Here is a 26,650-nt window from a genome sequence, read left to right on the forward strand (position 1 = left end):
TAGGGATTCGAACCACTGAACTGCCAACATTTCTGATCGACAAGCTCAGGAGGCATGTGACAACTCAAAAATGTGCACATGACAAGGATAACTTCTGTATCTGTCCACTCTGAGAGCTTAAGAAAAGGAAGATGGTCTATGAGCCTTCCACCAAGGCATATACAAACAAAGGCATCATTGGGTATTGTGTTGGGTGACAAGCAGAATACCAAACAGGAACCATAATGATAGAAGAGAGGTTGGCCAGATGACCCCCCCACCCCACCCCACTGAGCCTCTGAGCAAATTGTTTTCAAAGGTCATTATGCACATTAAGAGCATTCCTAGAACTCTGAGCACACTGCAGGGGCTGATTAATTGGGAAACTAGCATTTTCCCTGAAATGACTTCATGTAACACTGGAGTAGCTTCAAGTTATGGTGAAAGTTTGCTCAATATTTCAAGCGTAGGAAGAAAGAGAAGGCAAGTGAGAGAAGAGGTGGAGGTAGCAGCATATACACTGGGTCTTCTAAACATATAGAACAGCGGTTCTCAACCTGTGGGTCGGGACCCCTTTCACAGGGGTCGCCTAACACCATCAGAAAACACATATTTCCAAAAAAATATAGAAAACATAAAATAATTTTATGGTCGGGGGTCACCATAACATGAGGAACTGTATTAAAGGTTCACGGCATTAGGAAGGTTTAGACCCACTGGTGGGATTCAGCCAGTTCGCACCTATTCGGGAGAACCGGTTGTTAACTTTCTGTTAACAACTGGTTGTTGGAAGAAATCTCCCTTTGGTTTTTCCCACTTTCCAGGGCTAATCCTGTAAGGGAGGCAGGAAGGAAAAATTATGGTGTTGTTTCTAGCCTAATCTTTATTGCCCTGCTTAGAGAAACTGCCTCTCTGGTTAACCCTTATTACATTCTAACAGCTAAGGCGAAGCGCCCATCGACCTGAGTGACGTTGAGTTGGACATGACCACCCATTCACATGACCACCAAGTCCCGCCTACCCATCTGGTCATTAGGGCAGACAACCGGTTGTTAAATTGTTTGAATCCCACCACTGGACCCACTGATATAGAACATGGAATCATAGGGTTGGATGATTATACATCTTGGTCAAATGGTGGTCCTGTCTATTTTTTGAAAACTGTGTCCAGTGATGGAGCACCCACAACTCTGGGAAGAAAGTGGTTTCATTGATTAATGGTTTTCACAGTGAGGAAATTTCACCTTACTTCTAGGTTAGATGTATGCTTAACAAGCTTCCTCCATTACTTCTTGTCCTGCCCTCTGATGCTTTGAAGAATGAGTTGACCTCCTCTTCTCTGTGAGAATCTCTCAAGTACTGAAAGACAACTATCTTGTCATCTCTAATTTTTCTCTTCAATAGGCTTGACTCAATAGGCTCCCTCAATCATTCATCTTATGATTTAGCCTCTTGTCCCTTTATCATCTTGGTTGCTCTTCTCTACACACTTTTTAGGGACTCAGCATCTATTTTTGTAGTGTACTGACATGTCCCTTTCTAGCTGGATTTACACAGCATGAGAGGTAAAACCATGACAGGTGCTTTTATTTAATGTCTAAATTGGCTAGTATTAATGTTGGTTAGCTTCTGAAGATCAGCTCGATACATGAACTCATGTGCTGGGTTTATTTATTTTATTTTTTATGACTGCAGGTGAGAACATCTCCCTGGCTTAGTTTGGGCTTGGAAGCTAAGCAAGTCAGGCCAGGTCAGGGATCAGCAACCTGCGGCTCTGCACCCACATGTGGCTCTTTCATCCCTCTGCTGTGGCTCCCAGTTGTTGGTCAGCTCCACAATTGATAGGGCTTTCAGTTAGGACAGGTAGAGGAAAAAGGATACCATGCTAGGAGGAACCGGACTTCTGGACAGCTCCAGAATTGAATTGGGGGGGGTCCGGTTAGGACATTTGTAGGTCTGAGTATTTAAGGTTGCTGACCCATGGGCTAGGTCAATGCTTGGATGGGTAGCTTCCAGTGAATTGCAAGGCTGAAAATTCCAATGAGATATCAAAAGGCATTCTAGTAAATAACCACTGCCAGCCTGTTAAGCATTGTAGAGAAGAAAATGAAATGAATATATTAATATAGATTCATGCTGGCTGGGGAATTCTGGGAATTGAAGTCCACATATCGTAAAGTCCCCAGGGTTGAGAAACTCTGCATTATGCATTTACAAGGTCTGAATCTCAAATTCATCCTTTCTCGTTGCAAAACACAAAGCAGGCAGCCTTCCCCCTTAAGATACATCATCATTATTTAGAGTTGCCACAGCCTTTGGGTTTTTCACATTGCCCCTAGCACAAATTCACTGCTTGTGTGATGAACATCTGCCATGCGGCCCTGTACTGTTCCGAAGGAGCAGAATTGCACACTCAGAGGCTTCCCAACAAAAACGGGTCATCTCCAGACTTGATAGAAGCACCTCCTTGATAGGAAATGGAGTTGAGGATCAGATGGAATTGACAGCTGAGGTCACCACACTTTGGAGCTCAGACGAGGTGCCAGCAGCCCCTCGCCAGTTTGCCAGCATCTCTCGTGGTGGCCTGCAGCAAACCGCCAGGAGCTGTTCGGGCTGCTATCTGTCAATGAGAAACACTGCTGAGCTAGCAGCTCCAAAGGAGCCTTCTTCCTGTCAATCAGAACTGGCAACAGATTAGTTCAGCAGCTGGCCAAGGTCTACATCAGAGGCAGGGAATCATTTTGTGGTTTGGAGGGTTTTCTTCTTCATTTTCTTTTTCCTTCTGAGGGTTGCAGCAATGATGTCACCCAACTGGCAGAAGTTGAAACGTTCACACATTTCCAGGACAGATCTGGGGTTTGATAAAATTTTAAAGGAGCCCTTATTTTAATACCAGGGGGAGGGTGTTTGGAATCACACCACTGAAAAATCGATGTCATGCCATAGCTCCTTCATAACACAATCTGGAGTGTTCTGGGGTGATCCATATGTTCACATCTGGTTTATATTATACAACTGGGAGCTGCCCTTCTAGTACTAGAGACAATGGAGAAAGCCCAGCCATTGACACCTTTTAACCAGTGGTGAAATTCAATTTTTTTCTACTACTGATTCTGTGGGCGAGGCTTGGTGAGCATGGCAGGGAAAGGAAACTGTAAAACAGAGGTTTTCAAACTTTACAACTTTAAGACTTGAGAACTTCAACTCCCAAAATTCTCCAGCCAGGTGGGAGTTGAAGTCCACAAGTCTTAAAGTTGCCAAGTTTGGGGACACCTGCTGTAAAATCTCAGTTCCCACCCCACTCCAGGGGAAGGATACTGCAAAATCCCCATTCCCTCCCCACTTTGGGGCCAGCCAGAGGTGGTATTTGCCTGTTCTCTGAACTACTCAAAATTTCCACTACTGGTTCTCCAGAACTTGTCAGAACCTGCTGGATTTCACCCTTTTTTTTAACTCTACATAATACAGAACAGAATACCAGAATGCAAAGTAAGAAACTTGGAATGGACCTTGGAGGTCTTCTAGTCCAACCCCATGCAGGCGATATTTACCCTTCGGAATAAATGGCTGTCTAATCTCTTCTTAAAAACTTCCGGTGATGGAGCACCCACATCTTTTGGAGGCAATTTGTTCCACTGATTAATTGTTCTCACTATCATATAATTTCTCCTTAATTCCAGGCTGGGTTTCAATTTACTTTGGGTTCTCTTTGAAAATTGCATGAATGTTCTTGGGGAATTGCCCTTCTTTGGAAGAGGCATGACACATAAGTGTTTAGCGTTCACTTCAAGTTTTGGCTACCAAACTTCATGGGAGCTGTGTATTTCTCTTTTTCTGGAATGATTCATTGCTGGTTTTCCATTTTGGTCAGCTGAGCACAGGAGCAGAGAGAGTGAGATCTAGGCCCAGGGGTCAATTTGAGAAGATTGACTATCCGTGGTGCTTTTCAATGTGCTTTTCAAATGCTCAGTGGCATTTTCTCTTCGATTGTTCTTTGAAGATTTGAGCATGGAGCTCTGTGGTTCAAGTATTACTTTAATGACCTCCAGCACCTTCCTCTCCCTTTCTTTCTTATTTCAATTGGGCCCACGTTTCCATTCCGTGCTTCCTTGGGGCAGAACTTCTTGTTCTCATTTGTAGTTTTTAACAGTATTTTTATTTTATAGCCAATGACCAGCTTGCACTCTATAAAACACCATGAGTGCTAAGAGCTCTATATAATTGCATCCAGTCATTAAGCCATGATGAGCTCTATCCTAAATTAGGCCTAGTCCATCAATTCCACATGCTTTGGGGGAAAAAATCAAAGTGGCTGAAACTCAATTCCCATTCTTTAGAGGTAGCAGGAAAGAAAACCATTTTTAATCCATGATTTTAAGAAAATGTTAGTCTCCATCAAGTTGAGCTTGACTGCTAGACAATTACAGAAGGGAATTTGGGCAACACTTGGAAGGGTTTGGTCCCTGCCATAATCCAGAATATTTTTCTACTTTCAATCTATTCTATAGTCTGGATTCCTAGTATAACCCAGAAAATTGGTTAATCCTGCTGCAACTCTCCTTGAAGTAAAGGTAAAGGTGCCCCTCGCACATATGTGCTAATTATTCCTGACTCTATGGGGCGGTGCTCATCTCCATTTCAAAGCCAAAGAGCCAGCACTATCTAAAGACATCTCTGTGGTCATGTGGCTGGCATGACTAAAGGCAGAAGGTGCACGGAGCACTGTTACCTTCCCACCAAAGATGGTCCCTATTTTTCTACTTGCACTTTTACATGCTTTTGAACTGCAAAGATGGCAGAAGCTGGGACAAGTAATGGAAGCTCACTCCATTACATGGCACTAGGGATTCAAACTGCTGAACTGCTGACTTTTCTGATCGACAAGCTCAGTGTCTTAGCCACTGAGCCACCATATTATCCCATATGCTCCTTTTCTTTAAACAGGTTTCTGCTGTGGTGATTTGTGGACCCCCTTTCTGAGTGATTTGATTTCCTAAGACCATTAAAGGGTAGGCACGAGGCCCAAGGAACCAAGAATGACATGAGGAGTTACTTCTAATTAGTTTTTTTTTCTATTGCTCCTCTCCTATAGACAAAATCTTGCCAAACTAAAGTACTTATCTGTACAACTACTACAAATACCATGTAAACTACTTTGGGAGGGGGGGGGGGTGTCACCTTTGCCTTTTTCCTGCATATCAAAGTTTCCAAACTTCTTTGTCTCTTTGCTCCCTGGGAAAGAGCCCTTCTGTCAGGCACAAAGAATCAGGATCGTTCATAAGGTTGTAGCCTAGAAGATTTATTCAAGCCTATACACAAGAATCTGGACAGCTAAGGTTCAACACTAAATTGCTGCCAGATAAGGGCCAATGGCATTCAGGAGGGTTTGGGTCTCTTGTGGCAATGCAAGAACTCTAAACTGATGATGCACTTAACTCCATCCTCCAGCTCTACCTACTCTCCTCTTACACTCTCCTTCCTGCAACTCTGGACTAGATTTTACCACATCAGGACAATTAAATCACTGCTAAGTGACCTCTCCAATTCATAGTACTTGCTAAAATGAGTATATTGCTGATCCTAATTAAAACCACCTCATAACAATAATTCTCAATCGTGCCAACTATCAACATATCACCTTCTGTAAGTAAGCAAAGTTAAGAAATAGTGACTGCAAGGATTCCATGAATGCTACTCTATCGTTGTAGGATATCTAAACAGGATCTTGGAACTTTTTTGTTTCACAAAATTCTAAATTCCTTTACAGGTAAAGGTTCCCCTCGCATATATATGCTAGTCATTCCTGACTCTAAGGGGTGGTGCTCATCTCCATTTCAAAGCCAAAGAGCCAGTGCTATCCAAAGACATTTCTGTGGTCATGTGGCCTGCATCATTAAATGCCAAGGTGCACGGAGTGCTGTTACCTTCCCATCAAAGTTGCTTCTTATTTTTCTACTTGCATTTTTACATGCTTTTGAACTGCTAGGTTGGCAGAAACTGGGATAAGTCATGGGAGCTCATTCCATTATGCGGTGCTAGGATTTGAACTGCCAAACTGCTGAACTTTCTGATCGACAAACTCAGTGTCTTAGCCACTGAGCCACCACATCCTTCCTTTACAGGTACCTCCTTTTAATGACAGAAGCTTTGGAAGAAGCTTTGGAAGGACTGGGGCTCAGAGCCACAAGCCAAAAAACAGAAGCAGCAAAGACACTGCTGTTTTAACAAAGGGAGAGGGGAAAGAGAGCCGGTGCTAATGAGGGAGGGCAGAAGGTCCAGAATTTGGGCCCAGAGATGCCAAGTGGAAAACTGGCTCATACAGGTAGTCCCTGAAGTTATGACTACAACTGGGACCTGATTTGCAGATGTAACCCATGATGCTCACAAGTAAGGCACCTACATGACTGGATCTGATTTTATGACCATTTTACTAGCAGTCATAAAGTGACTGCTGCCAAAAGTCTGAATCCATTCCCCCAAATGGATATGCTTTTCCAGAAATTGGCAAAAAAAAAAAAAAAAAACCCACAGGAAACCAGCAAGAAATGTTGCCAATTATCAACCTGGGACAACTATGGTGGAACCAATAGTAATTGTGAGCTGGTTGTCAAGCACCCAAAATGCAGTCATGTAATCACAGGGAGTGGGCCACCTTTTACAACAGCCGGAAGTGCTTGATGGGCTGTATACCCAAGGCTGCCAAGGCTTTTCTAACTCTAAATGGTCATTAAATGATTGGTCATAAGTCAAGGACTACCTGTAGTTTTCTCCCTCCTAAATTCACATCCATTCAATTTTCGGAATTTGCAAATACAGAGAGTTTCAATAATTTTTTCAGCTGCCCCTCATTCTCTTTGTGCAGCTGGTATCTTAATAAATAGCACAGCTCTGCTTTCATTCATTTAAAGCCAAACATTTTTCCAAGGAAGTTCCTGGCTTCAATTTTGTGTCTGCCTGTAAGGGTATGTGTGCATGTTCATGTACAAACTGGTACAATGGCCTGCAGCTATAGAAGAGAGACACCCATCTGAATTTAAGCTGCATTTAAGATGTGCAAAGGCGAATACCCACCATGTGCCAAGAAATCAGTCTTTATCAGGGATCTGAACTGCACGGGCACTGATTTCACTCATTAATAGTAGAATTGACTTGCTCTGGACAGCACCCTCAGAGCAATCAATCTTTGGCCTGTTAAGACATTGGGCTCTCTGGGTCCCTGATCTCCCCCCACTGCCACTGTAACTCCCTTACCTTCTTGAAATGCTGGCAGCTTCCGTCCTCTGCAGCTCTCAAAGAAAATACCCAGCAGGTACAGAGCGGAAAACAGGGCCCTCCACATTGTCGGTCACGGTCTGTGATCTTGTACCTAAGGAAGGAGATTCCGTTGCGTTGAGAAGATCGATGTACCAGAACAGCTGAATCAGGATATGCCATGAATAGAACAATAATCTCCCTTTTTGCATGCAATTATCCCAGATCAATGACAATAAAGATTATACTTATCTTTCCCCACCCAGGTAAGCAACATCGATTAGTAGCCTTTAGGAGAATTTTCTTAGGGCAAAACAGGAGAATCCATTAATTGAACAAATACATCTAGTTGCCCTGACTCAGTTTCCACACAATTGTACCTGGATGAGTGAGAATCTTCACTGAGATACTGGCACAGATTTGGGAAAAAAACCTTGAGATTGGTGCAGGAATACCCTTAAGAATTGTTGATTTGTAGACCCCATTTCTGTGTGATTCGATTTCCTAAGACCATTGAAGGGCAGGTGTGAGGCCCAAGGAACCAAGAATGACATGAGGCGTTCTAATTTTTTTTTCTATTGCTGCTTGCCTATAGACAGAATCATGCCAAACTAAAGTACTTATCTGTACAACTACTACAAATACCATGCAAACTACTTTTTGGGAGGGTTCACCTTTGCCCTTTTCCTGCATATCAAAGTTTCCAAACTTCTTTATCTCTTTGCTCCCTGGGAAGGAGCCCTTCTGTCAGGCACAAAGAATTAGGATCATTCATAAGGTTGTAGCCTAGAAGATTTATTCAAGCCTATTCACAAAAATCTGGACAACTAAATTGCTGCCAGATAAGGGCCAATGGCATTCAGGAGGGTTTGGGTCTCTTGTGGCAATGCAAGAACTCTAAACTGATGATGCACTTAACTCCATCCTCCAGCTCTACCTACTCTTCTCCTACAGTCTCCTTCTTGTGACTCTGGACTATATTCTACCACATCAGGACAATTAAATAAGTCACTGCTAAGAGAGTTGGCACATTCCAAGGACTCTCTGGCTACTCAGTTTCCCCTAAGCCACTTGGTCTCAGACTGAATAAGCTTCAGACTGAAGAAGCTGCTTGGATAAGCAGTGGAACATTTCAAACCAACAAGAAAATAAGCCCTGTTACCATAACTCAACTTCCAGACAGTAAACAATAATTGTTTTACTAATTTATGGAGCTAACAAAATCTAAAAATCATACAAGCCAAACAATAACTGAATGACAACAATTAGCAAGCTATGGTAATCAAGAGCCCCTGCCTTCTCATTCTGTGTGTGTGTGCCCTTCAAAGCAGATCAGGCTATAGATCTAATGCCATGTAGGAATCCAGTGTGATGTATCCTTTCCAATAAGGTCATAGTAAGAGAATCTTGCAAGTCTGGATGTGTTTCCCATCTTCATGAGAAGTTGGGAGAGTCAGGTCCGAGAGGCTTTCTCAGGTTACAGTTTTGGATCAGACTCAAATTTTCTTTATCTGACCATTGTCTTGGTAATAGCTCTTTTGTCAGCATTCCAAATAGCATCCAAAATCAGAGTCCAGAGTCCGCTTCCCGGTTTTCCCCACCCAGTTGAAAGTTCAAGATCTTGCCCCCACACCCACGCATCCATCATATGGTCCAATCTCCCACTGCCGTGCTGGCAGTCCCACCCATCCAGGTGCAGAGGTGCATAGACAAAGGATGACCTTGGCTTTCTAGAAAGAATTTTGTTATGGTTACATATCATCTAACTCTGTACAATCTCCCCTCCCATTTTCCCACAATAGAAAATGCATAGCAGAATAATAAAAATTGTGGCAGGCCAAAGACCCAAAAGAAAAGATGGCTGAAGGCCTGACATCTTTCTGGTGTCCCTCAAAGCCATTCCTTTTACCCTCTACATTGGGAGGGTTAGGGTTAGACATAAAAATGTCACAATAGCCACGCACATCAACCTCTACCCCCCCTTTTTTACACATGTTTAAAAGGGTGTGGGGCTTTGATTGCATGATCATGGCTGTCATTTTGGGTTTTTTACCACTTCCCCCCCCCCAGAAACATCTGGGAGCAATTCTCCTAAGGCCCCAGGTGTGGTAAAATTGTTTATTGGAACAGGGGAAAAAAACAAATGAAGGAAAAGTTTACATCGACCTAGCATATAATGAGATGGAAATGTTTCTACGTATGCATGTAGTATGGGGTTCTTTAAAGAAGAAGCCATCTGGCAGGACCTTCTTGGAGACTTAAAAAGCTCCTCTTGCTATGATAGGACGTGTGATGATTTAGTTTGCACCCTGTTTTGTAAAATTGAGCCCCTTTTATGTAAACTCACTTCAGGGAATCCCCCTCTCTCTAGGTTTCCCCATTTGCTATGCAAGAAAAAACAACTCACTGTTTTCATATATGCATGTATGTGCTTGTGTATGTGTACCAGAGGTGGTCTTCAGCAGGTTCTGACCAGTTCTGGAGAACCGGTAGCAGAAATTTTAAGTAGTTTGGAGAATACCACCTCTGACTGGCCCCACCCCCATCTATTCTCTGCCTCCTGAGTCCCGGCTGATTGGGAGGAAATGGGGATTTTGCAGTATCCTTCCCCTTGCCATGCCCACCGAGCCACACCATGCCCACCAAGCCATGCCCACAGAACCGGTAATAATTTTTTTTGAATTCCACCATTGATGTGTATGTATAGGTATAGGTATTAATTGATTTAAGGAAAATCGGTTAACTATTTGGATCTTTTCAGAGTGAGCGTTGAGGAGAAAGGGAGCTAAAGGTTTTGCACAGTGGTCAATTATAAATTTACAAAAAGAAAAATTGCCACCTTCCTTCCTTCCTTCCTTCCTCTCTCTCTCTCTCTCTCTCTCTCTCTCTCTCTTTCTCTCTCTCTCTCTCTCATTTTCTTTCTTTCTTTCCTTCCTTCCTTGTTTTTCAAAACTGAATGAAATCTGCAGGATTTGCTGCATTTTTATAAAGATACGGAATTTCAAATATCAAATTAACAGTTGGAGGAAGTGATCTCCAACTGATTTCCAATATTTTTGAAGCATACTTGATTCAAATTTGCTTTGAATCAGGGAAATATCCAAAATGAGCTGTAGTCTGACCTGCTCTAATTTTCTTTGGCTGTATCCAGAAGCACTTTGGCATTTTCAACACATAGAGATTTTTCATATGATGAATTTAACACATTGCCGGAATATTATTCCCAGTTATATAAAGAACCACTTCCTTTGGCAAACATTGGGTAAGCAGTACCTTGTGTAGTGCTATCTCTGCTCATTTGGATTATGCTTTTTTCTTAAAGACATTACATTATGGATGAGTTTCACACTCCAAACTTTCTATTAAAAAGTCACATTGTCATCAATGATATTATTTTTATTATTGTTTTACATTCAGTCATAAATAAAGCTGCAATAAAACCTACAGTGCTGAAGTATATGGATGCAACAAATTAAAACAAAGTTCATTACAGTAAAGCAAAGAAATAGGCAATCTAAAATGCCATCTCCTTTCTGGAACAATTGTTAGCACACTATCAGAACTTGCAGGCTAAGAAATAAATCTCTCTCGCTGCACATTTAATATCAGCAGAAGATTGACAAACTCGATACAACCAGATAACCTGCTCCTTGCAGGCACAAAAGAAATTATATTTATGTAGAAAATTTGTCTACCGTAAAACACAGAAATCAAACCCTGCCTATTGTGTATGTGTGTGTGTGTGTGTGTGTGTGTGTGTGTTTATATGTGAGAAAGCGAGAGAGAGGGAAATGAGAGAGAGGGAAAGATACTGTAGATAGATAGATAGAATTAGAGAGATAATGAGAGATATAGTAAGATAGCGATCAAACCCTATATTTCTTATGAGTGCATGTGTGTGTGTTTGTGTGTGTGTGTGTGTTTGTGTGTGTGTGTGTGTGTGTGTGAGAGAGAGCAAACCCTGTCTATATTATGAGTGTGTGTGTGTGTGTGAGTGTGTGTGTGTGTGTGAGTGTGTGTGTGTGTGTGTGTGTGTGTGTGAGAGAGAGAGAGAGAGAGAGAGAGAGAGAGCAAACCCTGTCTATATTATGAGTGCATGTGGGTATGTTTCAGGGGTGGGTTCCTGCCAGTTCTAACCTCTTCTATATAAGAGGTTCCACAAATCTACAGTGCTGTTTAGAACTGGTTCCAGCTCTCTCCCCCTGCCCATCCATACATCATCAAGATGAAGAGCGAGAGGAGGAATTCTGGGAGTTGAAGTCCACAAGTCTTAAAGCTATCAAGTTTGAACACCCCTGGGTTTTTTTTTTCCTAAAGGGTTAGGAGTGCAAGGGTCTTGTAACTTGACAACTGTAAGACCTGTGTGCTTCAAGTGCCAGAGTTTCTGAGCCAACATTTTGGTTGCTAAGCAAGAGCATTGTTAAGTGAGTTACACCACATTTTACAAGTTGGCCATGCCCACCCGGTCTCATGGCCGGCAAGCCACTCCCACAAAGCAGGCCACACCTACATAAGAGGTTCTAAAAAATTTTGAAACCCACCACTGGTATGTTTCTATGTGAGATAGTTAGCTATACCTCTGTTGAAGTTTCACAAGGAATGGACAGGTTCACCCAATGGATTTTGTACGTAGGTCATAGAATCATAGGACCTTGGAAGTCTTCTAGTCCAACTCCCCACTCAAGCAGGAGATTCTATGCCTATTCTGGACAAAAGGCTGCCCAATCTCTTCTTGAAAACTTCCAGTGATGGAGCACTCACAGCTTCCCAAGGGGAAGCCATTCCGCTGATTAATTGTACTCACTTTAAATTTAAATCTAACTAGGCTGCTTAAAACCTTGCTAAACCTGCGAAGTCTGGCTAATTTGAACCTCACTCATTCTGGCTAGTCTATGGTGGAATCATGGATACAGAAAAAATGGGAATTCCGCAATCAACTTGATCAGGTTGTACAGACGCAGCTCATAAAGAAGCGAGGCACAGTTGTTCCCCAAATAAGTCTGTGTCAGTGAGCAGGAAATGCAACAGAAACATGTTAGAAGTGGAATGTGATGATGGGGTTAGGATCTATGGAATATCAAATAAATTTGCTAGTTTATGTAACTGGCATTGTTTTTATCCCTCGCCCTGGATTGCTGAGAGACACAAACATCATTTTTATGACATCATCCTGCAGATGCTTTGTTCAAAATAGATTTGCTCAGTTTTATGGAGAATATTTTGAGCTAACTGGATGCAAGGTTGTATTTGAGTGTATTTTATTAAGGAGTACTTGGAAACCCCATTCTTACATTTTTTTAAAAAAACAACTTAATAGCCCCAGTGAAATCGATGGAATTTTAATATGCTTAACTGTGATTGAATTTGTCAACCAAATTATGAGAAAAGAAATGTAAAAAATGTTCTTAACCTCTAGAGATAGACACAGAGATGCTGGAATTTTCTATTGCAAGGGAATAAGGTGGTACAATCTACAGGTAGGCCTGCTTAAGTTTCTGAATTGATTTATATCAGTTTGGATACTTTCATGCATATGTATTTTATTGGGCCAAATAAGTCTAAGTCCAAAGATTTGCAGCTGGAGACTAAGCTTGGCTGAAGATTTTTTTCTGAATGGTTCCAAGCAGTGGAATCAACATGGATCCAATTCGTGGAATCCTAGTAAAACAGAGACAAGGGAGGAACCCAAGACAGATTTGAGATTTACTGCCATATCTTTAAATATATTGCAATCAATGCACCAGTTAATTCCTAGCTTTCTAAGAAGCAGTAACAGATAGACCTTGACTATGTGTCAGAATGGTCAAACAATTGGGAACTCAACCAACAAATGCTCCATCTTACACATCGGCAAAAAAAATCAGAACACAAAATACAAGCTGGGTGGACATGACCTTCAGACGACCCTCACTCTGTCAAGGACCTTGGGGAACTCATCTACAATGATCTAAGTGCCAGAGCCCACTGTAACAACATTGCCAAAAAGGCATTAAGAGTTGTTAGCCTAATTTTGCATAGCTTCTTCTCTGGTAATATTGTACTGCTAATCAGAGCTTACAAAACCTTTGCTAGATCTGTTCTCAAATACAGCTCATCTGTCTGGAACCCGCATTGCATATCGGACATTAATACAATTGAGTGAGTCCAGAGATATTTCACGAGAAGAGTTCTCCACTCCTCTGCTCGCAACAGAATCCCTTGTGCCACCAGGCTTGAAATTTTGGGCTTAGACAACTTAGAACTATACCGCCTTCGGTCTGACCCAAGTGTAGTACATAAAATTATGTGCTACAATGTCCTACCTGTCAATGACTACTTCACCTTCAACCATAACAATACACTAGCGCACAATGGATACAAACTCAAGGTAAACCGCTCCAAACTCGATTGCAGAAAATACGACTTCAGCAACAGAGTGGTCAATGCCTGGAATGCTCTACCTGACACTGTGGTTTCTTCCCCAAACTTAAAGTTTCCAAAACTTTAACCTTAGACTGTGTACTTTTGACCTCATCCTATTCCTAAGATGTCTGTAAGGAGCGTGCATAAGCGCGCTAATGTGTCTACCGTCACTGTCCTAATGTTCCCTTTTATTCGTATCCATTTCATGTCTTCGTAATCATGTTTATACTTATATCTGTGTTATCTAATACATGCTTGATGAAATAAATAAAATAAATAAATAAGTAACAGCTAAAATATTTCAGTATGGCTACCATGCAGAGTTAGATTTATATCCCACTTACTTCCCAGACCTCTAGCTAGCATGTACAGGTAGTCCTTGTTTAGTGACTACCTCATTCAGCAACAGTGCACTGTTGCAATGAAGATGAAAAAGTAATCTGTGACCCATGTTTGCATTTATGACCTTTGTAAAGCAAAGGAAAGCTGAGATCAGAGCATAGGTTCAGTCAGTCTCACTTAGTAACTGCTTCACTTAATGACCAAGTTTCTGAGCCCTATTGTGGTCACTGAACAAGAATTTGCTGTATAGCATGTTTTCCTCAGGTTTTCCTACAACAACCATTCATTGATTGGATAGACACTGACTAGCCCAAGTCACCTGAGACTTGAACCCAGAACCAATACACCCTACTGGCCTGTCCACTTCCCTTCCACTTATACTAAATGTGGTTGATTTAGTGCAACATTTGCTTCAACGTCAAGAGCATTAAAGAAAGCATAGAGGGAGCCCTCAACGTACAGCAGTTCATTTAGTGACCGTTCAAACTGAAAAAAAGTGATTTATGGCCGTTTTTCATACTTACGATCCTCGCAGCATCCCCAAGGTCAAAATTCAGATGCTTGACAACAGGTTCATATTTATGACGGTTGCAATATCCCAGGGTCATGCGATCCGCTTTTGCGACCTTCTGACAAGCAAAGTCAATGGGGAAGCCAGATTCATTTAACAACTGTGTTAGTAATTTAACAACTGCAGTGAGTCACTTAAATAACTGTGGCAAGAAAGGTCGTAAAATGTGGCAAAATTCACTGTCTCACTTAGCAACAGAAATGTTGGACTCAATGGTGGTCGTAAGTCAAAGATTACTTGCATTGTGCACCAAGAACTAGGCCTAGTAGAGTCTTCAACCATCCCAGAAGGATGGTTGCGTTACTGAAAGTCTTTGAAGCCTTAATGAATGTTGTGAAGTTATCAGAATGGCAACAGAAGAAGTTAACAACAACATTCCTGAAGGGTGTTTCATCCCTCCTCTGGATGAATTTCGTCATTCCCACTTTCATTTTTTCCCTTTCACAACATTTCCTGTGCTGGGAACAGTTTCTGCGTTTGTCCTGTTCATGTATTTGATCTCTTATCTTCTCAGGAGAAGAGCAGCCCCGGCCAACTTCTCTCATTCATTCCACCTTCTCTTGCCGAGCTCCTCTCCCTTTCTGAGTCCTTGTTTGTGCATTCTTTGTGAAATCACAACCCTCTCATATTTTCTCTGGATCATGATCAGTGGTGGGATTCAAAAATTCTTTACTACCAGTTCTGTGGGTGTGGCATGGCTTGGTGGGCATGGCAGGGGAAGGATACTGCAAGATCCCCATTCCCTCCCCACCCCACTAATCTGCTTTCCAGCTCCGTTCTCCTGTGCAAGGCAACAAAAGGTGACCCAGCTGATCAGCCAGGACTCAGGAGGCAGAGAATAGATGGGGGCAGGGCCAGCCAGAGGTGGCATTTGCCAGTTCTCTGAACTACTCAACATTTCCGCTACCGGTTCTCCAGAATTGGTCAGAACCTGCTGAATACCACCTCTGATCATGATACTGTAAAGAACCACCATCCAATGGGCTGTTTTTCTGGTGGAAGCATCCACGGGGAGGGATCAGAGAGTGAAAATGGTGATTGTGACCATGGTGAGTGAAGCGCCATTGCTTTTCTAGGCAAGCTGCACATTGAAAACAACCGAGCTTCTATTCTGTAGTCACAGGAGCCGCCATAACTGTTTTGAATCCTTTCTGTGTGGATGCTCCGATTCCTGCCTATGAAGCAAAGATCTAGTTGGGTGAATAAAAAGAGGAGGTAGCTCTTTTCAAATCAGTGTTCTCTGAAGCCAGCAGTGATTTTTAGCTGCACAAAAGCAGTCCTCCTTCAACCCTACACCCATGATGGCGAACCTATGGAACCTGTGCCCAAAGTGGCATGCAGAACCATGTCAGCTGGCACATGCAGCGTCACCCGTTCCTCTTTTGGGTTTCTGGCACGCATGCACACACGATGGTCAGCTGACCTTTGCAGCAGTGCCAGAAACCAGAAGAGCTGGTCTTCTGGTTTCCCTTGTGTCCATGCATGCTGCCCAGCTAATATCGTGCGCCAGTAACCGAAAGACCAGCTGGCCACGCACACACTCCCTTTTTGGCACTTGGTGCCAAAAAGGTTCACCATCCCTGCCCTACACTATTTTCAGCCTTCAATATTGCAATATCACAGGATCCAGAATTAGGGGCTTCGTTTAATTTTAAGGTGTGTTGCCGTTTTTACAAAAAAAATGTAGGAGCATCAATTTTCCCAGAGCTGCTACTCCTTCAACTGAGTTGAAGGAATTGCTCATCTCTGCTCAAGTTATCCCTTTCACTAGTGTGGTTTAATGTTCCTTTGGCTTCTTTCACCAAATCCTACTCCCTATTTACTCAGTACTCCTCCATCTATTGCTACATACACGGCAACTGGAGTCCATGGAGTATAAATTAAAAAGTCAAGATGGCGACCATCAGAGGTCAATGGAAGAGAACAGCAACAAAGATGATTAGGGGACTGGAGACTAAAACATAAAATTGTTTGAGGCTAAAACATAAAATGGTTGCGGGAATTGGGTATGTCTAGTCTAATGAAAAGAAGGACTGGGATGATATGATAGTTGTCTTCCAATATTTGTGGGCTGCCACAAAGAAGGGGAGGTCAACCTATTATCCAAAGGCCCTGAAGGCATGGCAAGAAACAATGGATGGAAACTAATTAAGGAGAGAAGCAACTTAGAACTAAGGTTGGCAGTGAGAACAATCAAGTAGTGGAACAGCTTGCCTTCAGAAGTTGTGGGTGCTATATCACTGGAGGCTTTTAAGAACCAATTGGACAACCACTTGTCAGATATGATCTCCTGCCTGAGCAAGGGTTTGGACTAGAAGACCTCCAAGGTTTCTTCCAATTCTTGTTATTATTATTTATTATTTTGTTATATATTTCATGTGATGCACACTACCATCTTAATATTTTTGACCACATTTGTAAACAAATCTCAAGCACGAGAAATCAGGACCACAGTTCCAGTTAAGGTGATTTACTGGTCATGTCTATACACAAGAATCTAGTTAATTTAACAGTCAGCACTAAATTGGCGCTAGGTAAGAATTAACAGAATTCAAGAGGGGTTGGACTTAAGACCTCTTGTGGCAACATAATGATTCCATGCTGATTCCTCTCTTGATTCCACCACTAGGCTCTGCTTGTCCTTCTTACAATGAGCCATTCAAAGCAGCAAAAGACATTTGTGAATGTTTTAAATGTAACATTCCCCTGTAATTTGGGGAAATATTTATTTTAGAAAATTATTTACATTTTCAGTTTGGTTCAGCCTTACTTTGGTCAAATTCGGTTTTGAAAATGAATAGAACACCTTTTGAAAATGTTTGGCTTTTCTTGCAACTACTATCAAAATTCCTGCTGGACAGCACACACTTTGTTGGAAATGAAAGTATTTATCTTATTTTTTTCTTATGGCAAATTTAGCAGCAACTCTAATTTAGACTTGTGTTGATTTCTGGCAAAAATGCCTTGATTTTCTGGATCTTGATACTCTTCTTCAAAGACAGACATGTTTTGCCACCTGCTAATGATATTTTAAAGAGGTGTTAGAACCAAGAAAAACTCCCATGTGTTTTCATACTATCAAGAACAATTTGATCTCTGGGGGAAAAAAAACCCCAATCCGTTCTGGGTAAGAGAGAAAAAATTCTTCCCATGTCAAAATCAGCTAGAAGCAAACGTTTCAACAGACTTGAAGAACTGGCTCATGTAAAATATTCAACAAAGACAAATTATTTACTTAAAACTGTGTTCTCTATTGCCATTCTAAAATGAGGGGAATAAGGGAATCTTATGCATTTTAATTAAAAGCACATTAATATATGTATATAAAAATAACTGTAAAATGAACATAATGGGAAGAGAAATATTTTGATGGAAGAATGCCACAGTCAAGAAAATGCCAGCGTTTACTGTTATGGATTTTCCAGAAATAATGGATTGAAGTTACAGCTAGTTGGCTGAATAAAAGAAAACACTTTCTGATAGCAAGATCTATACTGCAGAACTGTCAATTTAAGGGGGAGGGGGGTCTGTGGCTTTTAATGTCTACACTTTTTAAAGAAAGATTGGGCAGCCACCTTTCATGGATGGCTTAAATTGGTGTTTCTCAACTTGGGCGACTTTAAGTCATGTGGACTTCAGCTCCCAGAATTCCTCAGCCAGGCTGGAGAATTCTGGGAGTTGAAGTCCACACATTGCAAAGTTGCCAAGGTTAAGAAATATTGGTTTAATTGGTTTAACATATATTGCTGAGTGTTGAATTAAAAATTCTTGGTGGTCCCTTCTTATTCCACTGTTCTATGGATTGGGATTCAGTTCCTGGAGTAATGAACTAACTTTGCTTTCTAGATGAACTTGTTGAGTTCACATGTGCAAAATACTATCTAGGAATCCAAAAATACATTTTATTAAAAATGTAAATAAAAGAACATCCTATTATAGGTGTTTCTCAAATTACGACCACAGTTCAGCCCAAAATTTATGTTGTTAAGTGAGAAACTTGTTAATTTGCCCCATTTTATGACTTTTCTCGCCACATTTGTTAAGTGAATACCTGAAGTTTTTAAATTACTAACACGGTTGTTAAGTGAATCTGGTTTCCCCATTGACTTTGCTTGTCAGAATATCACAAACGGGAATCACATAACTGCGGGACACTGCAATGGTCATAGATGGGAGTCAGTTGTCAAGCATGGTCGTACGTCACTTTTTTCCGTGCCGTCATGACTTTGAATAGTCACTCAATTAACTGTTGTAAATCAAGGACTACCTGTATATGCAAAAAGTGTCTCCATTAGAAAAGTAAACAAAAACATGCTTCATGGAAGGGTTAGATACAAAAATTGACACCAATTTTCATGCATATATAAATCAGTAAGGAAACCTGCAGCCAATAAAAATGGTTGAACTTAAAAGCTTCAGCCTTCCATCCTGATTTTACATCCAACAAGATGCAAGTAGTCCTCACAACCACAATTAGAACCAGAATTTCCATTACTAAACAAGGCAATTGTTATGGGATTCACTGCCACTTTTACATCCTTTTTGCCACCGTTGTAAAATGATTCACTGCAGTTGCTAAGTGAATCACATGATCATTAAGCAAATCTACCTTCCCACATTACTTATCAGAAGCTGGCTGGTAAAGTCGCAAATGGCAATCACATGACCCCAGGATGCTACTACTACTGCTATTTCCTAATACTAGCGGTATTACTTCCATGTCTGAAGCACCAAGGCGCTTCCTTGGTGAAAGGATTAGCTGGTGACATCATCATTGCTGTCAGGAAATGCTCAGTTGGGGGCGCTTTTCATGCCCCTGTCAGTGAGCCTACCCAAGTGGTACCTATTTCTGTTTGCATGCTTTCAAACTGCTAGGCGGGCAGAAGCTGGAGCAAAAAACGGGAGCTCACTCTAACACAACAGCAGTACTCGGGCTTCAAACGCAGGCTTGCAAATTGGCAACCCAGCTTCCTAATCATATGAGCCACTGTGCTCCCTCCGGAGATGCTGCAACCATCCTCACTGCTTGTCAGTTGTCAAATGCCTGAATTTTGATCATGTTACCTTGGAACACTGCAATGCAAGGACTGGTTGTTAGCCACTTTTTTTAGCACTGATGTAACAGTGGCTCAGTGGTTAAGACACTGAGCTTGTCGATCAGAAATGTTGTCAGTTCGGTGGTTCAAATCCCTAGCGCTGCATAATAGAGTGAGCTTCCGTTACTTGTCCTAGCTTCTGCCAACCTAGCAGTTCGAAAGCATGTAAAAATGCAAATAGAAAAATAGGAACCACCTTTGGTGGGAAGGTAACAGCGTTCCGTGCACCTTCGGCATTTACTCATGCTGGCCATATGACCATGGAGACATCATTGGACAGCTCTCACTCTTTGACTTTGAAACGGAGGTGACCACCGTCCCCTAGAGTCGGGAATGACTAGCACATATGTGCAAGGGGAACCTTTACCTTTACCTAACTTAAAACAGTCACTAAATAAATGGTTGAATGTTGAGGATGAATTGTAGAGACATGGGATCAGGCAGCCTATATAGAATGAAAAGCCTCCACATTCCTTCGTCCAGGAATATCAGTGTTAGTGCCCCACATGGTCCTCACCCCAGGGTTATACCAGTGGAAAGTCAGTTTCAAACTTGAATTACAGTAACAGAAATCCTAAGTGATTTTCAGATGCACTGACGATACTTGATCTAATCAATACATTAAGAAGAAGGGAGGAAAGCAAACTGGCTGAAAAATTCCAACTCCTATCCTTCTGATGAGATCATGGGATGGTTGTCCCAACAGTCTTGGAGTGAAATGGGATGTGCACATATCTTGAGAGTGATGGAAGAGCTAGCATTGATCTGGTTTGCTACACCAAGAAGGGGGAGAAACATTTAGGTTTGAGCTATCTATGCTGTTAGAGAGAGTAGACTAAAATAATGGTGGCAATGCTTAGATTCCAAATGGAAAGGAAATAACTCCACAATGCAGCTCCAATCACAAGACCACAAGGGCTTTGTGGACTCTTATTAGAGGAGAAACAGACACTTATCATTGTGAGGCATGAATATAAGATGGGAAGTTGTGAGGTTCTCCTGCCCTCAGGCGTTTATCCAGCCATTTATGAACCATCTGGATAATTCAGCACTTGAAATAATTTGAGTAACAACCTCTCAAAGGCTAAAATGTCAGGTCGAAATGATTCCATAGCTTATAGAACTGAACTTCTACAGGAAAGATCATCTCTAATAACTTGAGGAACTTAGCCAAGTCATAAACTACAGTAGGAGGCCTCCTCCAGATGGTTTTAGCTGTTTTTTTTAAAGCTTCAGAGGATTAGAATGCCCAAGAAAAAGAAGAGACATGAGCTTTGGCAATGAAGAAAGTCTTAAAATGAGTCTCACAAACCTTTTGCCACAATGTCCTTGGAAATCTGTGCCATGGAAGCATGTAGTAAGTCTACATCCTGCAAAATATGCATTTTCCCTCTTCAGACCTTTTTGAGAGGGACCTTTCAAGAATGATGCAACTACTAGACCATCTGGTTGAAAAACGTCATTCCTCCTGCAGAATTGCTCAGTTAATCTCTTTAGATAAGACTGGGCATAAAACATATCTGGAAGTATTTGTAAAAATAGTCCAAGATGCGGGAAGGAGTGCTTGACTTTTCTCTTCCACACCTTCCTGGGCTCCCTTGTGTGTCTTTAGTAAATACAATCCCACCCCTCACTCTCTCACTCTTTCTCTACACGTACACATATTGTACAGTCCCAACTTTAAGCAGAACTTGTGTGTCAACCATTTCCCAGGCAGGGAAGATTTTTTAAGCAGCTTAATAACCCAGTGTCCAAGAGGCACATCAGGAAAGAAAAGTTGCAACTTCTGAGCTCATCTGTTTTGCTGGGCTGCTAATCTGCTCCTCCAAAGGGGCCTTCTAGCATCCCCCCACCCCCGCTTACTACTTCACAAGGATCAAAGCAGAGGGAAACTTCCTGCTGCCCAGAATACAGTCCTTAGAAAGCTAACTGCAAACCATGCTGGGCAAGAGCCATTTCTCTTACCTGCTGGAGGTGCTACACACAGCTGGCCATGTTTCTAAGATGAGTATGAGAAACTGTGTCCCCAGCAAGCCAGCGAGCGACCGAGCTTGCAGCCTACGTCACCGTTGGATCTGGCAACTGTCAGCTCCAACTTTCACGTTCTTTAGAACTCAACTCCCCCTTTCTTTCTGATCTTCCAAGAAGCCGCAAGCAGGGAATTTGGGAGAGACAGAAAAAGGCTGCTTCCGATCCCTAGTGCAAAAGCAAACTGGAGGAATCCTTAGAATTGGAGATACCTCCAGAAGAACTCAGCTCACAGGGACTTTCGGCTCCTTCACCCCCCTCCCTGTCTGGGCTCTTCTTTCCAGTGGTGGAAAAGTAGAGATTCTCTCTCCCCCACCACACACACACACACCCTTGCAACTCCAGGCTGACTCAGTGATGAAGGGCTGCTGTTGCGCCAGGCCCCCGAGCTGGAAATGAGCAGCTCACAAACGTGCCGGAATGCCAAGAGAACTTAATCAAGCCCAGCTGGGATTGGGAACAAAGGCCCGGAGGCCAGGGAACCTCTGCCAGATCTTCTCCGACTTTTTGCTGTGTCTAGTTCAGTCTGTTTCTCAACCTTCGGAAGGTTCGATGCATCTTAATGAGATTTGGCTGGGCTCAGAAGTCGCCACAAAGAGGAGCCAAGCCTGTGCGGTGTGTCCAACTCTCGCTATCGCAGTGGCCCAGAAAGTCTCCTCCTATGGAGTGGAGGAGCAATTGGTCCATCTTGCCCGGTGGGCTCTGCTTAATTTGGTTGTAGTTCTTCTGGGGGTCTTGAGAAAAAGTGGTCTTCCCATCATCACTTCCCAATCCTTTTGTGGGAAGAACAGATAGGGAAGCAAGAAATTTGGCAGGCGAAAGAAACAAAGTCCTTTAGAAAGAGGCGATGGGTGATGGGATGGCAGGACTGAAAACATTTGTCTCCATCTCTATGATCCAAACAATTCATTAGTGGTAAAAAATAAAACTAGTCAAATGAAATTTGACTCCAATTATTTATCCTTAAGCTCCTGCTGAGCAGGCCATTGACTTCAATAAATAAAAGACAATGGAGGAAAAATGCATCAACATAGGAAGTGAGAATAGAAAACACTATTTTCTCTCTGGGGCCTCAGAGCTAGGGAGCGCAGGTTTCTATAACTTACTGAAAGTTAGTCCTGCCTCAGCTTATCAGGGGTGGAGCGGGGGATTGGCTCAGAATAGTCATTCTGGATCCGAAAGGGAAGAATCCAGTTTCCATAGGAAATAAACATTTAATGTGCCCAAAGCTGAGCTATTTAACTACGTTCTCCAACCCGGAAGACTTTTTCTATATGGATGGAACCTAAATCACATTCATTCTTAGGAGCTGCAGCAGGGAGGGGGGCTTCAAAAGTTCACTGCCCCATTGCTGGGTGGGCGTGGACATGATAGGTGTGGACTAGTCAGCCTCCTGCACCATGGGGTGCAGACTCAAGAGGCTTTCCTTCATTTCATTTTTTTTCATTTTATTTAAATTTATAGGCCGCCCTTTTCCCTGAGGGGACTCAGGGCGGCTTACAATTAATGGGAAGGGAGTGTAGGACAAAACACAAGAAGAAAAAAAAATGTGAATAAAAAAAAATAAACCGATAAAACACAACATTCATTCAGCATTCGGGTGGGGCAAAGTACAAGTCTTATCCCCAGGCCTGACGGGATAGCCAGATCTTGAGGGCTGTGCGGAAGGCCTGGACGGTGGTGAGGGTACGAATCTCCACGGGGAGATCGTTCCAAAGCGTCGGAGCTGCAACCGAGAAGGCTCTCCTCCACGTAGTCGCCAGTCGGCATAGACTGGCGGATGGAATTCGGAGGAGGCCTACTCTATGCGATCTGATGGGACGAAGGGAGATAATTGGCAGAAGGCGGTCTCTCAAATAGTCAGATCCACTATCATGGAGAGCTTTATGAATGGTGAGTAGCACCTTGAAGCGCACCCGGAGATCAACAGGTAGCCAGCGCAGCTCACGGAGGATCGGTGTTATGTGGGCGAACCGCGGTGCGCCCACGATCACTCGCGCGGCCGCATTCTGGACGTTTCCTTGAGCCTCCGGGGGAGGGGGGGGCTAAAACTGCTTCCGCCGGGCACCAGAGGCCTTCTGGAGGCCAGACATGGCCCATTTCCAGATTTCTGGAACTTCCAGTAGGCCTGTTTTTCACCCTCCTCAGGCCCCGGAGGCTTTTTAGAGCCTCTGGGAGGGCAAAAACTGTTTCCCCGGGTGAAAACAGGCCCATTTCCAGACCTCTGGAACCTCTGGTCCAGTGGTGGGTTCCTACCACTTTGGACCGGTTCAGCCGAACCAGTAGTGCAGTGGTGGGTTGCAAGTGGTACGCCCCAGTATGGGTGTACCGGAGTCTGCCCAGAGCACCAAATACCATTCCGGTACAGTGCTCTGGAGGGTCCACCCACCTGCCTGAGCTCCTTACCGATCTTTTAAGTCTTTGGCGCTTCTGCGCACAGCGAGTACAGCACATGCACGATGTTCCTCTGAGCAGCTGGAGCGTTGCAGAGGCTCACGGAACCAGTAGGATGCATGCGCATGGTGCGCGCATCCATGTGGATGCTGCCGGGCCCGTTCCAACCATATCGGTTGGAATGGATCTGGAACACACCACTGCAGTAGTGGTTTAGTGACAGTGACTCAGGCCTGCCATGCCCCCAAACTAGTTTTCCGGGCAGCGCCTATAGGGCTGCCATCTTGTTTTTTGGTGCTGCGCATGCACAGAACAATTTTAATCACACTGCACATACAGTGCCTGCTGGAATGCACCCCTTCTCCTGTAGGCCCATTTTTCACCCTCCTCGATCCTCCCTGGAGGCTCTACACTTACTGGCATGATGAACAGGCCATGTGGAGACTCCTGGGAGGGGTGGGGCAGGGCGGGGAGGGATGAACAGAGCCAGCCAAGGGTAGCATTTCGGTGTTCACCAAACCAGGCAAAATCCTAGCTAGAGGATCGCTTGAATCTGTGCAAATCCCTAGCAGACCACCCCTGGGCTGTGGAAATGTGATCTTTGTTGATCTTGGTATGAATTGACCCCAATTTGTACCTCTCCTCCAGCCTGGTAATCTCTTACAAGATGAGGTGCATCTTAGCCATGGCATCTGGGGCTTCTGGGATTAGAAGTCCAAGATGTCTGGAAATGGGAGGATGCACCTTTCTTGTTATTATTATAACTCAGGGGTCCTCAAACTTGGCAACTTTAATACTTGTAACTCAGGGGTCCTCAAACTTGGCAACTTTAATACTTGTGGACTTCAACTCCCAGCTGGCTGGAGAACTCTAGGAGTTGAAGTCCACAAGTCTTAAAGTTGCCAAGTTTGAAGACCTCTGTTATAACTGATAGAAATTCACTGAATGCCTTCACTTTTTCTTTCACAGGAGTTTTTGACTTCTTGAGGGCTAAGGTTGTACAGCTTTGGTGAAGACAGAATATTAGCTTAACATGGGCTATTAATACAGCTATAGACCTCGACTTATGACTATAATTGAGCCCAGGATTTATGTTGCTCAGTGAGAAATTTGTCCAGTGAGTTTTGCCCCATTTTGCAACTTTTGTTGCCACGTCTGTTAAGTAGATCCCTGCAGTTGCTAAATTACTAACATGGTTGTTAAGTGAATCTGGTTTGACTTTGCTTGTCCGAAGTTCGCAAAAGACGATCATATCACCCTGGGACACTGCAACCATCGTAAATATGGAAACAGTTGCCAAGTGTCCGGATTTTGATCACCTGATCATGGGGATGCTGCAGTCATCCTAAGTGTGTGAAATGGTCACTTTTTTCAGTGCCATTGCAACTTCAAACAGTCATTAAATGCACTGTTGTAAGTTGAGGACGACCTGCATAAGTTAGCCTTGCTTTTAGGAGCAGGAGTACTCATGCTCTCCAAATGTGGTTGAATTTCCACAACATTGGGGAGGAGTGCTGGTAGGTTCTGGAGAAGCACAGCTTCTTAACACATTTTAGCAAGACGGAGGATTGTCCCAAAAGTGCTTTTTAAAAAACAACTGGACTTCTTTGGGTTTTTTTCCCCCTTGAAAATGTTTTGCTTCTCATCCAAGAACTCATCCAGTTCTGAAGAAGTTCAGAAGCTTCTTGGATGAGAAGCAAAACATTTTCAAGGAAAAAAGATAGCAAATTCCAGTTGCCTTTGGAAAAGCACCTTTGGGACAACCATGACTGGGTGATTGAGAATTTCCATAGGTGTTGGAGCATTGTGTGTGCAAAGGGGTGTGGTGCAGGGGTGAAATTCAGCAGGTTCTGACAGGTTCTGGAGAACCAGTAGCAGAAATTTTGGATAGTTCAGAGAACCGGCAAATGCCACCTCTGGCTGGCCCCAGAGTGGGGAGGGAATGGGGATTTTGCAGTATCCTTCCCCTGCCACGCCCACCAAGCCACGCACACAGAACCGATAGTAAAAAAAATTGAATTTCACCACTGGTGTGTGCCTGTGTCTTTACCTTCTAATGCAGACGCTTCATGCAAAATCCATCTGAAGTCATGCATTTTGCTTAACTGTGATTGATTTTGAGGATACGTATCTGAGCCGAGAAGTGGCTCAACGTGGGAAATGGATCAGAGCTTAATTTAGTCCGGTTCCTATTAATGAATGGAGCAATGGGCCACAAGTTCACAGACAAATTGACTTTTGATGAATTGCAGCCAGCCAACCACCAGTGGCCACCCAATGAGTTCACAGCTGAGAAGGGATTCCACTGGAGAATTACATAATGCAGGAGTGTCTCTTCTCCCTTCCCCACATCCCGCCTTGCTGGGAACCCCTGCAAATATGTTTCAGCTGTGTAATACCACATGTAGCCCTGAAGGAGGAAAAAAAAAAACCAGAAGCAGAGACTTTCCTGTAAAGCTCATCGTGCAACAGCCCTGTCAATCTCAAGCACAGAAATGTGCCAGAAATGTGTAGGGAAAGACCAAAGCCCAAAACCTGAAAACTCAGATGCGAAACTCCTAAAGGAGGCTGCCTAAGACAGGAGATG

At 43.1% G+C, this 26,650-nt stretch overlaps 1 protein-coding gene across 1 annotated transcript in view; it reads right to left on the reverse strand.

Annotated features, from left to right (window-relative positions):
• The window catches only part of COL16A1 (collagen type XVI alpha 1 chain), a 297,538-nt gene extending 275,499 nt beyond the window's left edge, over positions 1 to 22,039 (reverse strand). The window contains exons 1-2 of the mRNA XM_032227775.1: positions 21,607 to 22,039; positions 7,231 to 7,345 (exon numbers count right to left, since the gene is read on the reverse strand). Coding sequence (XP_032083666.1) covers positions 7,231 to 7,318 — 88 coding nt within the window. The 5' untranslated portion in view covers positions 7,319 to 7,345; positions 21,607 to 22,039. The remainder of the gene's footprint in view (positions 1 to 7,230; positions 7,346 to 21,606) is intronic.
• Between the last annotated feature and the right edge of the window lie 4,611 nt (positions 22,040 to 26,650).

This window comes from Thamnophis elegans, chromosome 12, assembly GCF_009769535.1.
Source record: "Thamnophis elegans isolate rThaEle1 chromosome 12, rThaEle1.pri, whole genome shotgun sequence".
NCBI lineage: Eukaryota > Metazoa > Chordata > Lepidosauria > Squamata > Colubridae > Thamnophis > Thamnophis elegans.